Below are 18,914 nucleotides of genomic sequence, written 5' to 3'. Positions count from 1 at the left end.
AGTTAATGTTTGACATAAAGTACAAAAGGCTGATTTGTTGATTAATTAACATGGAGACACAGGTGAAGTGGCAAATTAATTTTTCATAAAAGTATAAAAGACACATGGACAGTTGCAGGAGGTAAAAGGTAAAGGGTCGATGTGTCGACTGATTAAGGTAGAGACAGAGGCAAGTGAAGTGATGCGTGGCTGTAGTTTGCGAGGGAGAGGGAAATCATCGGAACTGTGGAGTATGGGTAGTGTGTAATAGGGTGTCTGTGGGGGTGGTTGTTTGGAGCAGGGATTTGGGAGTGGGAAGAGGGATGCTACTCCTGGCTGTCTTACGGTATGGCTGGAGAGGAGTGGAGAGGAAGGTGTCCCTGACTAGGGGAGATGGGGTGGGTTCTGATTATATTTGGTAGGAAGGGTATAAATATGGCTAGATTTCTTCTTCAGGTAAGGGAAGGTAATGCAACAACTACCATTTGAACAAGACGTCGAAACTGCAGAGGTGTACTGTTGGGGCAGTGTGGTGGCAGGGGAACTAGGAGGAAACTAGGAGATGGGTAATTTATGGCTAACTTAGAAGAAGTAAGTAAGACTGGGTTTAACGTCCCGTCGGCATCGAAGTCATTACATGCAGAGCATAAGCTCGGATTGTGTCAAGGATGGGGAAGAAAATCAGCCGTGCCCTTTCAAAGGAACCATCCCGGCATTTGCCTGGGGCGATTAAGGGAAATCACGGAAAACATAAATCAGGATGGCCGGATGCAGATTTGAACCGTCGTCTTCCAGAATACGAGTCCAGTGTGCTAGCCTCTGCGCCATGACGTATGATACTCGGAGGTTTTCGAGATGGAAGAATAGTGTGGGAACTGTTATAAGTTGGTATACGATTAGGGTAGTGGGAGGTAAGCGGATCCCAAGCGCTAGGAAGAGTGTGTGGCGTTCGGGATCCTGGAGAACGGGATAAATGGAGGGAGGATCGGAAGTCCAAGCCAGCTTTGCATAGCAGCGGGTAGGGCGAATGCCACACGTTTTGTCAGTCTTTCTGTTTCAGTCGTTTTGACTGCTACGAGCAACAGGTACGAAGGGCAGTAATAAAATTTCAGCTGTCGCCAGAAAAAAAAAAGTTTTGTTTGTTTGCAACGGTGGCTTTGTGCATCGTCGAAAGAGCCAGATGAGGATTGCGCAGTGCATCTACCAGTGGGCTGCATAACTCTACTTTGACTCTGCAAACGGCGGGTTACGGTACTGAGGCGAGAAGATTCTGTACCAAGAATGCAGACGTTTATCTGCAAACAAACAAAATTTAATTACATACCACTACTTTTTCGCACTCATAGTTAAAACTTTATTATTACCCTTCGTAAGTGGGAACACAACGACGTGTTGTGGCAGGACTCAAATACAAACACAAAAGTTACTATGTGATCAAAAGTTTCTGGATGCCCATTAAGATGTCTTTACGGCAGCTTGGTCTCAGCTGGGCTCCATATCAATGTCGTCTCAGAGACTCTGTGAAGAAATGGCAGGTCATTCTTCTTAAGAGCGGAACCCAGAGAAGCTAATGCTGCTGGACTTAGAAGTCTGCAACTATGCCGACATTCTGACTCACCCAAAGATTGTTCGATTGGAACAAATGTATTCGTAGTTACAAATATCATTAGACACCAGCTGCACAGTTGATTAGTGACAGATATGAATTTTTACCGGGTGGGACTCGAACCCAGATGTCTCACTTTATGCGAGATTTTAACCACTTGGGCTAACGGAAAAAGAAAACACAACTCGTCTTAGCGTACGACGATCTCTGTCATTTAGTTCTGATTTGCGCTCATTACTACGTTTACACGATGATGTGAGATAGGCTGTCATGACTGTTGAAACAGTTGCTCTTGAAACATTCAATAAGTTGGCTGTCTTCGTGACTGATGCGCCAGCTAATCAAGCGCCCACAATCTGCTCTCTTTAAACTCTGTCTTTCATTGCACGTCAACCTCGGCCTCTGAATGCAAATGCGAAGTGTGCACTACTCGTAAGCAACCTGCACTGATGCCTAGTCCGTAATGAACTCGAGCCTTACCTGCGTTGTTGACCATCAGACACAACCATCCCATTACTAACACTGTTAACATTATTTTGCCTATCCCCTGTGGATAGCAGAGTTAAGTGTGAGTGGAAGTTGAGTCAAAAACAGCTCTTTCGCTAATATCATACTTTTGAGTGTGTAAGCGAAGATCCAGCTTCTGGGACAGTTGTGCGAGTGCAGCTGAAAATCCGAACAAAATTGTTATTTGACTTAACAGATTTAGACAACATTGTCTATGGAGTGGAGCAATCTGGTGCTATCCTTAGGTTAAAATCAACAATCGAGTACCAATAACATTTGTCCATTGACCAGTTTCGGCTTATGGTAAAGCCAACCTCAGAACTTTTGGGACCCGTATGGTGCTGGTGGGTCCTCGGTTTTTTACGTGATATTGCAATCGTACACGATCGCGGTATCACGTGAGAAACTAAGCAGCCGCCTGCACCAGTCATACGGATTCCAAAAACTCTGAGGATGCCTTTACCATAAGCCGAAATCGGTCAACAAACAAAATGCTGTTGCGATCTCGACTGTTGATTTTAACGTAATGATATTTGAGTTCCTAAAACAGCGGTGAATGGCGCATGGTGAAACATGTTGCCCTCTGAGTCACCTCTGTTCACTTCACACTTCAGCAACACTCTAAGCACTGTTTCGCCGAAAACTGAACGCTAATAGCGCCCTCTCTTGTTGCAGATTTCTCGATAGTGAGCAGCTTCCACGACGACCTGCATTTCGTGGGCAGCATTTCGCGTCCGGTGACTCCGCACCACCACAAGAACGGTGCTGCCTCTCCCGGGAAGAGGGGGAACTACTACGCAGCCACGGACATCGTCAACGTGGGCCAGGGCGAGAGGGACAGTTTCACCAAGTACGCCGTGACCGACTTCATAGTCTGCGACAACTTGCCACACATTTAACCACCGCTCAACGCTTCAGCCGACCCAGTGGTGTGAAACCAACTTCTGAAACATCTCCGACACATTACTTGGAACATTTTGGACATGTGCTGACTGAGAGTGACTTTTCGCAGTAAAGCGAAGCTTGAAGAAAATCTTGTCGTCGCACTGTGCTCTCTCGTCCCACGAGTGGGCAGCAACGTGAAGGAAGTTCGGAAACAATCACTTTTTTGTCATTTTAAATTGTATCTTATTAACTGTATGTTCAGATGGAAAGATTTTTACATATCTGTTAGATGTAAAGCACTGTATCACTGAGATCGGATGTTGATGTGCACTGTTACACTCACACACAGAATCAGTGAACATGACCTCGTTCTTCGGCCTTGTACGACCCAGTGTGGCAAACGTCTGTGCCTCTTCGTTCCCCGTATTTGTACAACTTCTAAATGGCAAACATATGTTTCTATATTGTGTAATAATAATTTTCTAGTTTATTACGAAATAAAATTGACAATCATTCGATGTGACTTTGATGTTCTTGGTTTTCCAGAGCGACATCCCTTACAGCTACTGAATGTTCCTCGTTATTATCGACATAATTTCAAAAACAAGAAATTTGGTAAAGTTACGAGCGGACTTTAAAAAATAAGTTGCACATTAGAATAGCAGACCAAGCTACTATTACTAAAATTTCACTATACTTCGTAGTGACACAGATATATGGCAATATTTTCCAATAGTCAGCAATACTTTCTGTCAACAACGGTCGAAACCCTCTACCAGTTCTGTTCCTCGACACTAGAAATGCTCTCGTTGCCGACTGAGTCTTTCGAGAAAGGCAGTGTGAACGCCCTTATCGTTGGGAAATCTCTTTGTGCCACCTGTTCTTTCAGTTTGCTGAAAAGATGGAAATCGCACGAGAAAGATTTTCACTGTATGGCGGATGCTTCCAAACTTCCTGTCGACAAAGTTGAGGCAAGGCTTGTGTAGTGTGTCCTGTGTCAAGTGCCTTATTGTCGTGCTGGAAGTTAACTGTTTCCCCCGTGTCTTGTTGTTTATGGAGTTGCGCAGCTATGTCAGTGTTGCTTAGTACGATTCTAATGGTGGTGCCCTCTGCCATGAATACTGTGCACAGAACTCTGTCACAAGTTCACATTCGAAGTAAATGGCGACCATGACATTTCCTAAAGTCAGCGCAATTATGAATTTCTTCCGTGGAGGCGAGGTGATGTGTATCCATTCTATTCACGCTCCCTTTGTTGCACACGACCATGTCTGCTCGTTATGATCCGACTCATGACACTGAAATCACGGTTCTTTAAATATGTGTAATTCTCTCTATAAAAGAGGTTCAAACGATTCATTAATATGCAAATCAGTTAATGGGTTAGATGTTAGACTTAAAGCTTGTAGCGAGTAAAAACTTAGGAAAGGTTTGAAATAATTCTTGACGTTTGTTCGAAGTCACTAAGTGCTCTCATTATGAAACTCTACGTTAGTATTCTTCGGGTAATTTGAGGTCCATTCCGAGAAAAAACTAGTTTTTCGAGCTTCTCAATATTTGCGACGTCATATCTGCTGAATTATATCTCTTAAAACGACATAATTTCTCAGGTATATTGATGGTTATATGTGGTTATTGCCTGCAAAATGTATTTCGAGTAAAGTCGGTAGTGAAGAAGGAATCAATTTAAAAGCCATGTGTGGTGCTAACGTTTGTATGAACAGCGAAAAGAGCAGAGAGAAATGAACGTTTTTTGTTCGTCATTTTGTGGGGTTTGTAAAAGAAAAAAAAAGTTTCGTGAAAGTCTGAAATTTTGTCTCAACTGATCACATTCTCAAATACTGGACGAATATAGTGTGGGTATTTGCATACTGTCAACTACACTGCTACGAGACACACACAGACCCTAAACTGTAAGACGCGGCTTCCTAAGTTAGGCTGTTAACACAAGACAGTTCTTCTTAATAATTAGACTATGACAGTAATATGAATTGTCATATTCTGACAATATTTACGCGAAATACCGAAAACCAAATTTCTTTTGGCCCTGGAAGCAGCTAGATGGTCTACCTGAAACTGATATGGGGCTCCGGTATAACGGTGTAGTAATACAGATCGCCTTCCACGGACTGATTCTCAACAAAGTCCAGAGACACCAGAAACGTTTCGCCTCTGCGTGCAGCTGACAGCGATGGAAGAACCCTGACCCAACACAATATCCGATGCCGCAGACGGTCTCGCACGATGGAATGAGGACTGCCTGTGATGAGTATCTACTGAGCGCTGTCCACTATAGTCACGGCGATTGCTGCTAGTCAGTTCTGTGGTCCACCTCCATATCTGTCTACATTTACGTAGCTTCTCTGCAAGTCACATTTAAGAGCCTGACAGAGGGTTCATCGAACCAGCTTCACACACTTCTCTATTATATGTATTCCAATTTCGAACAGCGAGCGGAAAAAAGGAACACCTATATCTTTCGTTTGAGCTCTGTTTCCCCATATGTTATTACTATGGGCTTTTCTCCCTTTGTAGGTCGGTGTCAACAAAATATTTTCGCATTCAGAGGAGGAAGTTGATGATTGAACATTTTTGAGAATATTCCGTGCAACGAGAAACGCCTTTGTTTTAATGATGTCCATCCCAAAACCCGTATCATGTCCGTGACACCATCTTCCCTATTTCTCGATAGTGAAAAACATGCTACCCTTCTTTGAAGTTTCTCGATGTACTCCGTTAATCTTATCTGATATGGATCCCAAACCGCGCACCAGCACTTCAAAAGAAGCCGAGTGTAATGAGTCTCGAAAATGTTCAAATGTGGGTGAAATCTTATGAGACTTAACTGCTAAGGTCAACAGTCCCTAAGCTTACACTCTGCTTAAACTGAATTATCTTACGCACAAACACACACACACATGCCTGAGGGAGGACTTGAAACTCCGCCGGGACCAGCCGCACGGTCCATGACTGCAGCGCCTAAGACCGCTCGGCTAATTCCACTCGGCTTAAGGAGTCTCATTAGTAGATCTGTTGCATCTTCTAAGTGTTCTGACAGTAAATTGCAGTCTTTGGTTTGCCTCCTCCACAAGATTTTCTACGTATTCTTTCCAATTTCAGTTGTTCGAAACTGTAATTCCGAGGTATTTAGTTGCATTTACGCCTTTTAGATTTTACTGATTTAGCGTGTAAACGAAGCTTAACGGATTCCTTTTACCACTCATTTTGATCATCTCACATTTTTCATTATTTAGAGTCAATAGCCAATTTTCGTGCCATAGAGACATCTTTTATAAATCGTTTTGCAATTTGTTTTGATCTTCTGATGATAAACGGCAGCATAATCTGCAGACAACCTAAAACGTCTGCTCAGATTGCCTCCTAAATCGTTTCTATAGATGATGGACAGCAGAGGAGCTATAACACTACACCTGCTTCTAAGTTACCCAATTCCTGGACTTTATCACCTGTGGTCAATGATTTATCGGTGTTCAGTTTATACGTTTTGTCCACAAGAATAGCACAATCCCGTGTGTTTGAAATGTGGAGTACGCTTTTAGACATAAGGAATAAGACATCTATGGAACACTGTAATTAGAAGAAAGGCTATTTTGATAGGACATGCAGGAACCGTACATTTTTAATAGAAACGATTGTATGGGGTAAAAATTGTAAATAGATACAATTTGATGTGTACAGTTACCAGTTTCTAACGGCAGTAGGTTGTATTAGTTATGCAGAGGTAGGGGGCTTCCACAAGATAGATGACTACGGGGAGCTGCATCAAGTATTCGGACCAAAGACAACATCAACAATAGTTAATAAAACGTTACTTGAGTCGAACTTCACAGCTTGTGTAGGTAAATGTAATGCCATATGACAACGTGATTACTGTGTCCGCCGAACCATATTGTTTTGCCTAGTACCTAACATTAGTCGCATGGACACTTCCAAGTACCGTAAGACATCAAGAGAATTTTGAGCCATTAACCACGCATTTCACAGTCTTCGTTACAAACCAAGGCCAAGTCTCCATAATATTCAAGTAGAGTATTGATCTGTTGTGTGGGGTAAGCTACTACAGTAAGAATTTTCCGCATCACCCGTTATTTATATAACAATTTACGATGTGACTATCACCTTATTGTTCCAAATATTCACATTACAGGATTCGGCAGTTTTTTGCCATCATCAGATGTTATAATTAATCCACCCAGGCAAGAGGATTTTAGCATGTGACTATACGAAACATATTCTCTTGGCGTACTTTACATCATTTCGTGAGGTTTAGAACGCATAAAACTTGAGTATGCAAATAAGGACGAAATTCCTTTTGGATTGACTATCCCAACAGTAGATTGGCGAAACAAGTAATGTTAATACTTGTAGCAATTAAGAGGTCTAGAAGCTATAAATTATTATATATTAATTTGTGAAGCCGCATGTTCCACTTGACAACGCTTCACGTTTACAAAATCGTCCACTACCTTCACTTTCCCAGGATTTAAAATTTATATATTCGTTCGGTTTGTAGATGCATGCTTAAAATAATGTGAAGGCATCTACATCTATATCCATACTCCGCAAGCCACCTTACGGTGTGTGGCGGAGGGTACTCTGAGTACCTCTAACGGTTCTCCCTTCTATTCCAGTCTCGTATTGTTCGTGGAAAGAAGGATTGTCGGTATGCTTCTGTGTGGGCTCTAATCTCTTTGATTATATCCTCATGGTCTCTTCACGAGATATACGTAGGAGGGAGAAATATACTACTTGACTCTTCGGTGAAGGTATGTTCTCGAAACTTTAACAAAAGCCCGTACCGAGCTACTGAGCGTCTCTCCCGCAGAGTCTTCCACTGGAGTTTATCTATCATCTCCGTAGCGCTTTCGCGATTACTAAATGATCCTGTAACGAAGCGCGCTGCTCTCCGTTGGATCTTCTCTATCTCTTCTATCAACCCTCTCTGGTACGGATCCCACACTGTTGAGCTGTATTCATGTAGTGGGGGAACAAACGTACTGTAACCTACATCCTTTGATTACGGATTGCATTTCCTTAGGATTCTTAACTCATCACTTACTCAATATGTCCACCACTTCGTTTCCTAACTTCCTTCAAACGAAAGTGATTACCCTACAGCACATGTCTTCCGTAATTTCACTGCAAGCTTGCAGAATAAGTCTTCTGAGCTCCATTAAATCGCGAGGACGTTTCGGGAAAAAAGTCACATGGATTGAGGTCTGGAATATTGGGGGGCCAATTTCCACCGTCATTGAAGCGACCTGGAAACCTGAGTGAAATGATCCGCATGTCGCAATGGTCGTGTAAAAACTCCAAGACAGTGTTTGCTGCCCTTGCTCTGCCTTGCATGAACCACTGCGTGTTGTAGGGCAAGGCAGTAGAAAGAAGCTGTGCAATGAAGCTATTGCGAAGCATGCTCAAATAACGCTCGCTGTTCACAGTTTCTTCAAAGAAAAAGGGTCCAGTAAGTCCGTGACTGGAAATCGCTGCCCACGCTGTAATCCTCGGAGCATAATATTGTCGTTCATGAAGCACTTGTGGGTTTTCAGTGGCCCAAAAGCGTACATTTTGTTTGTTAACCGCACCGTCGAAATGAAAATGTGCCTCGTCTGAAAAGCAAACGTTGTTGAGAGTTTCTTGCCTATCCTCCGCCCACTGAGAAAACAGTAGCCTCTCCTGCTTTTGTTTATTCAGTGAGCTTCTGTGCACAGGTCATCTTGTATGGGTACATATGGAGGTCCTTTTAAGAATGCGTTGAACGGAGCGTCTTGATATTCCCAGTTGCACTCCTGCCTTTCTACACGATTCCCTGGGACTTCTCTGTACATCAACTCGTACCGCTTCAATATTCTCCGGCGAACAAACAAGCTTAGACCGAGATCACTTCGCTTCAAATACTGTTCCTTCCTGTACAAAGTTAACGTACAACCTATGGATGGTCTTCTTGGAAGAGACCCATATTGTGTTAAACTGTTGTTGAAAATGCCTCTGAGTCACAACAAGGCTTTTCGTTTCATGAAAAAGAAACTCAATTGAAGATCGTTGCTGTGCCGTCAGTCTTCCATTGTCAGCCGTTACTGCTTACTAGTCTCCTAGCGGAAATATCGTGAATTACACGACACTTCGTAACTCATTTGTTTTTCCAAGCTCTGCTGGTACTGCTGTAGACATCCCAGCGGGATATCTAATGTGCGTCGTAAATTGTGAAAGAAACAATTGGTAACACATTTCGTGCGCCACCCTGTACATTACACTTTTCTTTGACGTCTTTGGAAATGCCATTTTCGACTTTATGTTGATTTGAAAATGGGTGTCTTTCCGAAAGTAGTCATCGAACGAAAAATAAAATATTTGCTACCTGAACTGGTTTTTCGTTCTATGGATTAACAGAAGTTTTTGACGCACGTTTGTGGAGTAGAATTGTCTTCAGATATGAGTCTCGCTTCGAAGTGACCCCCAATGAACCCAACGACCTGGAGTGACGGTCTGCGGTGACGTTTCATTTCACAGCAGGACCTCTTTGGTTGCCATACGCGGCACCCTTATAGCACAGACGGTAGGTCGAAGATACTCTACAAGCCGATCTGTTGTCCATCACGGCAAGTCATTCTGGGCTTATTTTTCAGCAATAAACTACACTCCTGGAAATTGAAATAATAACACCGTGAATTCATTGTCCCAGGAAGGGGAAACTTTATTGACACATTCCTGGGGTCAGATACATCACATGATCACATTGACAGAACCACAGGCACATAGACACAGGCAACAGAGCATGCACAATGTCGGCACTAGTACAGTGTATATCCACCTTTCGCAGCAATGCAGGCTGCTATTCTCCCATGGAGACGATCGTAGAGATGCTGGATGTACTCCTGTGGAACGGCTTGCCATGCCATTTCCACCTGGCGCCTCAGTTGGACCAGCGTTCGTGCTGACCGCGTGAGACGACGCTTCATCCAGTCCCAAACATGCTCAATGGGGGACAGGTCCGGAGATCTTGCTGGCCAGGGTAGTTGACTTACACCTTCTGGAGCACGTTGGGTGGCACGGGATACATGCGGACGTGCATTGTCCTGTTGGAACAGCAAGTTCCCTTGCCGGTCTAGGAATGGTAGAACGATGGGTTCGATGACGGTTTGGATGTACCGTGCACTATTCAGTGTCCCCTCGACGATCACCAGAGGTGTACGGCCAGTGTAGGAGATCGCTCCCCACACCATGATGCCGGGTGTTGGCCCTGTGTGCCTCGGCCGTATGCAGTCCTGATTGTGGCGCTCACCTGCACGGAGCCAAACACGCATACGACCATCATTGGCACCAAGGCAGAAGCGACTCTCATCGCTGAAGACGACACGTCTCCATTCGTCCCTCCATTCACGCCTGTCGCGACACCACTGGAGGCAGGCTGCCCGATTTTGGGGCGTGAGCGGAAGACGGCCTAACGGTGTGCGGGACCGTGGCCCAGCTTCATGGAGACGGTTGCGAATGGTCCTCGCCGATACCCCAGGAGCAACAGTGCCCCTAATTTGCTGGGAAGTGGCGGTGCGGTCTCCTACGGCACTGCGTAGGATCCTACGGTCTTGGCGTCCATCCGTGCGTCGCTGAGGTCCGGTCCCAGGTCGACGGGCATGTGCACCTTCCGCCGACCACTGGCGACAACATCGATGTACTGTGGAGACCTCACGCCCCACGTGTTGAGCAATTCGGCGGTACGTCCACCCGGCCTCCCGCATGCCCACTATGCGCCCTCTCTCAAAGTCCGTCAACTGCACATACGGTTCACGTCCACGCTGTCGCGGCATGCTACCAGTGTTAAAGACTGCGATGGAGCTCCGTATGCCACGGCAAACTGGCTGACACTGACGGCGGCGGTGCACAAATGCTGCGCAGCTAGCGCCATTCGACGGCCAACACCGCGGTTCCTGGTGTGTCCGCTGTGCCGTGCGTGTGATCATTGCTTGTACAGCCCTCTCGCAGTGTCCGGAGCAAGTATGGTGGGTCTGACACACCGGTGTCAATGTGTTCTTTTTTCCATTTCCAGGAGTGTATTTAATAGTAATGACAACGACATATAAATGTGTCAGCTCACTTTAAGTTGACATGGCCTAATAGCCACAACATCTTCACTTGATAATAGCCTAAGGCTGAAATTGCAATCACGTAATAAAGAAAGTGTAGTCACTAGCGTAAATACGATGTCTTCTATAAAGTATCTATATTTCCAATGATATGTCACATATTGTTAGCTCGAGAGGAAATAATATGAGTGGAGGAGATACGGATCCTTAGAAATATGTGATCTACTGGAGCGTATCGTATGGCTTTCGCGTTGTACAATTGAGTCTGAAGCTCTACGTTAGTCAGGAATGACGCAGTTAACGAAAGAAAACTAATTTTGAGACGATCCAACTAGCGGTAAGTGCGATATTACTTAACTTCATCCATTGAAAATAGTGTATAGGGGTGATCTTGTTCATTTAGTTTATTTACGAAGATATGATGATACTTGAAGTTGATGTTACAGCAGACTAGAACAGGGAATGGTGTGTGTGCAGACCAGACGTGACATGACAAGTGTAAGCATTCAGCACGATTCTCTGCTTATTCCGAACTAAGGAAAAATCTGTCTCCTAATTCACAAAATGAGTTGGAAGCATTGTGTGAATGAGACTACGGGTGGTTGCTTTACTTCAGAGATGTTACACCATCAAATCATGCTGAAGTGACCACCTCGTACGTTCGACGTCTGCATGCAGTAACCACTCGCAGACGGCAGTTGGCAGCACTGGCAGTAGGAGGTCTGTAAGGCGTGTCGGGTGGACTCGGGGCACCGTGCAGTCGTTGTCCTCATGTGAAACGGAGAGGTTTCTCTGATATCCAAAAGGGTATATCACTGGTTTTCGGCGCAAAGGCACTTCCAAAACGGCTATCTTTGTAAACGGTTTGCTTGCCGGTATGTTTTAATTATACTTTCTTCTTCTTCTTCTTCTTGCATTACGGCCTCTGTAGGACCACGGGTAGCCCCTTCATGGACTGCATGTTTCTCTTCATTTCCCAGAACCTGTTCATTCTTTCTCTTCTTCTGTGACCCTCTTCTTCCGAGATCTTCAGTTTCCGTTTGTCCTGTCGGCTCCACTGATGACATTAATCTTTTCCTGTATTCTTCTCTGTCATTGATCTCCGGCATATTCGTCAGTGTATATTTGTTCCTCCAATTTTCCTTTCCTTCGACCTTGATCCCCAATTCGAACCAGTCCTACCGAACTTCAACAACCCTCTTGGTTCCTATCTTTCCCCTTTTCCTCCCTGTTGTTTCCAACACTCTCTTCATCATTCTGTCCATACTCATCCTAAATACATGTCCGGAATACCTTGCCCTTTTGAGTCTGATTTCCCCGGATATTTCTCTCATGTTCCAGTACACTTCTTTCCTAGGTTCTCGCATGCATCTCTCTTGGGACCTAGTATTTCTCTCACTTCTTTCTCTAGTTGTTCTGCCCCATTTCTTCCTAGTGTCATCTTCTCAGTGTCACATAATACTGCATTCCTCACCGTTGCCTTATAGTGGCTTATTTTTGCATCTGTGGATATATTCTTTCTATTGTGTATCTGCCGGCCCATGTGTCCGTGCGGTTCTAGGCGCTTCAGTCTAGAACCGCGTGACCGCTACGCTCGCAGGTTCGAATCCTGCCTAGAGCGTGGGTGTGTGTGATGTCCCTAGGTTAGTTAGGTTTAAGAAGTTCTAAGTTCTACGGGACTTATGACCACAGATGTTATGTCCCACAGTGCTCAGAGTCATTTGAACAATATTGTGTATCTCTCTCGTCATGCAGAAGGCTGACCTCATCTTCTTTATCTTCTCTGTTATTCCCTCCTTGTTCCTGTTCCTTCATGTTATAAATTCTTCCAGGTATTTAAATTTGTCCATCATTTGCACAGTGCCTTCCGGTGTTTCCCAGTCTGCACTGGTATTTAATGTCTTTGTCTTGTTATAGGCGATCGTCAGACACACCTTTCTGGCCATCTTACTTAAGTTGTCGAGTTGTGTCTTTGGGTCTTCTTCCGTCTCACTGACGATTGCCATGTCGTCTGCAAAGGCTAGGCAGTTCACTTGAGCCCTGTTGTCCTTCTTCTCCCCACATGGGCCTTTGGTATTCCCATTTCATCGTTTATTGCTCTCCACTGCCTGATCACTTCGTCCAGTACTATGCTGAACAACAATGGTGACAATCCGTCTCCCTGTTTAACTCCAGTCTTGATCTCAAGTTCTTCTGACAGTGCTCCTCTGAATCTCACTCTTGCTTTTGTGTCTGTCAGAATTTTTTTTATGAGTTGTTGTGTAGTTCCTTCAAGTCATCTGTTCTTCAGGATCCTAACAAGAGTCTGTCTGTCGATGGAGTCATATGCCTTTGTGAAGTCCACGAAGGTTATTACCGTCTTTTTGTTTTTTAAGGCCTATGTTCTATCAGTTGGTTCAGGATATGTATCTGTTCTATACAACCTCTTCCCTTCCTGAATCCCGCTTGGTAGACGCCAACTGTACTTTCTACCAGTTCTTCTACTCTCTTGAGCAATAGTTTTGACAGCAGCTTGTATCCGACCTCTAGTAGCGATATTCCTCTGCAGTTGTTTCCATCTCTCTCGTCCCCCTTAGCAATGGAAAAATACCATTTTCCTACATCGACGCCGAAGCAACTGTGGTGCACTAAGGGCCATAGATCGTAGGGGTGAGTGACAACCGCAGAAATGTGTACAGAAGTGAGCAGAGGAGCAGCTGTTGAGCTACAGACAGCCCAGATGAACCAAGGGACTACCAACAGTGTCCCCTCAATTACCGTACGGGCCGGCGCTGCGGGCGGCTGGTCCGTGCAGCCATGTTGAATTCTGTTGTCGGCGACAAGGGTTGGAATTCGGCCGCCAATACCGCCGTTGGACGTCCGCTGTGTGGCGATAGTCGGCCTCTTCTGATTGAAACCAGGTTGGCAGGTACTCAGAGAGCGCACATAAGGTTGTGACTGTGGATGGGGCCGTGAACAGTTACTGTTAGTTGCACACTCAAACATTTAACTTTATTTTTCTAAGTACCACTCATTTACGCATTGCTTTAAAAGATCACAACTAAACAATATGAGAGGCTGAAGGCCCAAAAGCACACCAAAGACAAGAATGGCTGAAGGCCAGGCTTAGAAATCAAAGCAATGAAAAATAGATGGTAACATTTTTCTTTTTTTAAATCATGCAATTGAAAACAATTAGTGACTGAAGGCCTCTACTACACGTCTCAAGGACAACGTAATTAAAACACATTTGTAAACAATTTTTGTCTAACCAAGAAATTTCCTTTTAAACTTCCAACACAATGGCCGAAAACCTAATTAAAGAAATATTAACGTATTTCATGACTGAAGGCCATAAACAAATTTGAGACAATGGATGAAGGCCTGCAGAATAAGTCAGACAAACAATTTAAAGTAAGCCCCTTCTTTCTTATAAAAAGTTTTCCTTTATAGAATGCACACGACTGTAGGCCTTATTGAAAGGGGTTCACGAAAATCCTTGGTTGAAGGCCACACATAACATATCGAACAACTAACGGCTTAGGACCTGGATTACAAACAATTTCAGATAGAAGTAATTTTCAGGAAAAAAATTTTAAAAATGAAATCAATCCTCAAAATTTTAGTTTAACGTGGCTGAAGGCCTTTATGTAAAAATTAAAAAGAACTGAATTAATACACGGCTGAAGGCCTCACACAATGCTTCAAACTGAAATGAAAATCACAATCTAAAACAAGCAGAACAAGTGGTATTCAGGTGACGGTGAATGAAATGTCACGAATTGTTACTGGATGCTTGATGCAACCCCAGTGCACAAGATGTACTTAATCATGGGGATCGCACCGCCCAACATACGACGTGACATTGCTGCCGAAGCCGAAAAAACCAAGGAAGAGACGGACATGCGTCACCCTTTATATGGACAGCAGCCTGCTGACCGACGGCTTTGTTCGAGGAAGAGTTTCCTGTCACGTACCCGAGCTCTGGAAGGGTCGGCTGCAGAGAATCGTTTGAAAAGGTGGGAAATCGACCTGAGAAACCCCGATAAAGATGTAAAAGAAGAACTGGCGCCTGGTGGAGACCTACCGTACACAGTCTGGAGAACCCTGAACCGTATGAGGATAGAAGTGCCAAAGTGCAAGACAAACCTGCAGCAATGGGATTTCCTAAAAGAGAATGAGAACACTCTCTAACTGTGTGGTTCTGTCCAGGATCCTCAACACCTGCTTACCTGTCCATATTTAGACCAGCCCTGCACAATGAACGATTTATGGGAGGCAAATGACAAGACCATATTGGCTGCTGATTTTTGGAAGTCTGAAGTCTAGTTCTGGACACGGAAAGTAAGTAAGTAACACGACGAAAAGAGGCACACTGCCGGAAAACTACGCTAACGACCAGGGCAGGCAACTGAGTCGTCGGGGCAGAAAATATCGCTGGTGCACTTCACTGGTAAGGAACAGTCAACTTAATAATTAATCACAATATAGGAATACAGCTTCGAGATTTCGCAGTCTCTAACACATCATACTTTCCTGCTAGCCCGAATTGCCCAGGGAGAAACAACCCAGAAATGAACGAGGAGATGTCACAGTAATTGAGGTTTCATAACAGGTTAACTGGTCACTCAACTTCAGTGTCCAGGTTCGGTGGGCAACGAACTTTGTCGCTCTCACAGCTAGCGCCACACTATGCGACAGCGCGAGCATGCCGCCAGTGTTCCCGGCCTGACCTCACACTGCGGAGACTTCCTCGTTGCTCCGTCCCAACCGACTGACCTCCACACTCACCACCATCATCCCGAAATACTAGCGGTCACACCAAAGATAGTACGACAGTGCTAGTAACTATACTCGCCACTCAAGGAGCGAAGCCAGCAACTTCCTGATGCCGTAAGTAAGGAAGGAACAAGACGTATCTCGATATGACAAAATGTCAAAGAAGGAACGGCATGAACGCGAGCCGCACACGGCTCACAGACGAATCACGATTTGTATTCTTGCGGACGGATGACCTTTGCCGTGTACGGCGCGAAATGTCTGAAAGCAAAATAGGAGGGAGCGTTGTGGTCTGGGGAATGTTTCCGCGGCATTCCCTGTGGTTTGCAAGGCACAATGGATAAACACAAGTATGCATCTATCCTTGCGGGTCAAGTCCACCCCTACATGCGGCTTCTTTTCCATTTTGTCCTCTACCAGCAGTAGAATGCAAAGTGTCACACAGATCTCATGGTACCTCCGCAATCCAAAGAACACCTGAATAAGACTACTGTACAACCTGGCCACGAAGTTACCTGGGTTTATGTGCACTCTGGAGTCTGTGGGATCGAATCGATCGTGCTCTTCGCGCCGTGGATTCTCACCAGAAAAGTGCAGTGCAGCTGACCACGGCAGCCGGCCGGAGTGGCCGAGAGGTTATAGGCGCTACAGTCTGGAACCGCGCGACCGCTACGGTCGCAGGTTCGAACCCTGCCTCGGGCACAGATGTGTGTGATGTCCTTAGGTTGGTTAGGTTTAAGTAATTCTAGGTTCTAGGGGACTGATGACGTCAGTAGTTAAGCACCATAGTGCTCAGAGCCACTTTTTTTTTGTTTTTTTTTTTTGTTTTTTGACCACGGCGCTGGATTCGGCGTGGCTAAACATCGCTGACGTTACCTAACAGCACACCACTGACCTTCTTCATGTACACTCCTGGAAATTGAAATAAGAACACCGTGAATTCATTGTCCCAGGAAGGGGAAACTTTATTGACACATTCCTGGGGTCAGATACATCACATGATCACACTGACAGAACCACAGGCACATAGACACAGGCAACAGAGCATGCACAATGTCGGCACTAGTACAGTGTATATCCACCTTTCGCAGCAATGCAGGCTGCTATTCTCCAATGGAGACGATCGTAGAGATGCTGGATGTAGTAATGTGGAACGGCTCACCATGCCATTTCCACCTGGCGCCTCAGTTGGACCAGCGTTCGTGCTGGACGTGCAGACCGCGTGAGACGACGCTTCATCCAGTCCCAAACATGCTCAATGGGGGACAGATCCGGAGATCTTGCTGGCCAGGGTAGTTGACTTACACCTTCTAGAGCACGTTGGGTGCCACGGGATACACGCGGACGTGCATTGTCCTGTTGGAACAGCAAGTTCCCTTGCCGGTCTAGGAATGGTAGAACGATGGGTTCGATGACGGTTTGGATGTACCGTGCACTATTCAGTGTCCCCTCGACGATCACCAGAGGTGTACGGCCAGTGTAGGAGATCGCTCCCCACACCATGATGCCGGGTGTTGGGCCTGTGTGCCTCGGTCGTATGCAGTCCTGATTGTGGCGATCACCTACACAGCGCCAAACACGCCAAACACGCCAAACACGCCAAACACGCCATCATTGGCACCAAGACAGAAGCGACTCTCATCGCTGAAGACGACACGTCTCCATTCGTCCCTCCATTCACGTCTGTCGCGACACCACTGGAGGCGGGCTGCACGATGTTGGGGCGTGAGCGGAAGACGGCCTAACGGTGTGCGGGACCGTAGCCCAGCTTCATGGAGACGGTTGCCAATGGTCCTCGCTGATACCCCAGGAGCAACAGTGTCCCTAATTTGCTGGGAAGTGGCGGTGCGGTCTCCTACGGCACTGCGTAGGATCCTACGGTCTTGGCGTGCATCCGTGCGTCGCTGCGGTCCGGTCCCAGGTCGACGGGCACGTGCATCTTCCGCCGTCCACTGGCGACAACATCGATGTACTGTGGAGACCTCACGCCCGACGTGTTGAGCAATTCGGCGGTACGTCCACCCGGCCTCCCGCATGTCCACTATACGCCCTCGCTCAAAGTCCGTCAACTGCACATACGGTTCACGTCCACGCTGTCGCGGCATGCTACCAGTGTTAAAGACTGCGATGGAGCTCCGTATGCCACGGAAAACTGGCTGACACTGACGGTAGCGGTGCACAAATGCTGCGCAGCTAGAGCCATTCGACGGCCAACACCGCGGTTCCTGGTGTGTCCGCTGTGCCGTGCGTGTGATCATTGCTTGTACAGCCCTCTCGCAGTGTCCGGAGCAAGTATGGTGGGTCTGACACACTGGTGTCAATGTGTTCTTTTTTCCGCTTCCAGGAGTGTATGTCGGCGGAATGTGCTTATTCAGATATTTGACTGCTGGTCACATTAATGTGACTGGACCGTGTAAGTTTCAGGCGCCCTGAGCTCACTGTCTGTTATGGTGTTTGGTGAATGTGGGTTTGTTTATCAGATAAAGTAATTATGAGAAATATTTGATGAATATTTTACGTAGTACATTATTTGCTTGATCACCACGTGCTTCCTTTTATAGTGGATTACGTCCCATAACAGTGGAAACATAAGAGACACCGAGTGTCTACGTCGACTGCACATGGAGCCCCGCCCACCGTTCACATCCCCGAAGAATACGCGTCATTTAGGCTGACCGCCAGCAGGTGCTACGATATGTACAGGGAACGCCGTACTGTCACGGACTGGCTACGGACTGCCGCCAGCGGACACAGCCCCCGTGTTCACTCACTCCGCCCAAACTTATCCGTCTGCGCTTCTTATTAAAACGCCATTCACGGAATTCCGCCCTCAGATCTCGGAAGACTCGAAGTGAGATTACGGCGCAACCTGAATGACGTCATTAATATTCAAATGACTCTGCAGTGATAAATGTAAGCAGACAGTGCCGGGCTGCAATTAAAGTGATCAAAATTACGTATAAAATTCATTACTCTGTGCATATTGTAAATAACAGTGTCGATGTTTTATTAATTTACTAAATGTCTAGTGTCTTCATAGTTAGCCAAGCCACCTCGCACCAACTTCAGAAACAACA

General features: G+C 45.7%; 1 protein-coding gene across 1 annotated transcript in view; it reads left to right on the top strand.

The window, feature by feature from the left end:
* LOC126266793 (epithelial discoidin domain-containing receptor 1-like) overlaps positions 1 to 3,489 on the top strand; it is a 70,333-nt gene extending 66,844 nt beyond the window's left edge. The window contains exon 11 of the mRNA XM_049971337.1: positions 2,768 to 3,489. Within this exon, the coding sequence (XP_049827294.1) occupies positions 2,768 to 2,991 (224 nt within the window). The 3' untranslated portion in view covers positions 2,992 to 3,489. The remainder of the gene's footprint in view (positions 1 to 2,767) is intronic.
* Positions 3,490 to 18,914: the final 15,425 nt, after the last annotated feature.

The sequence above is a fragment of the Schistocerca gregaria genome, chromosome 4, assembly GCF_023897955.1.
Source record: "Schistocerca gregaria isolate iqSchGreg1 chromosome 4, iqSchGreg1.2, whole genome shotgun sequence".
In the NCBI taxonomy this organism is placed as follows: Eukaryota; Metazoa; Arthropoda; class Insecta; order Orthoptera; family Acrididae; genus Schistocerca; species Schistocerca gregaria.
Note: the sequence above shows the minus strand (reverse complement) of the source record. Positions and strands in the feature narration are given on the sequence as shown.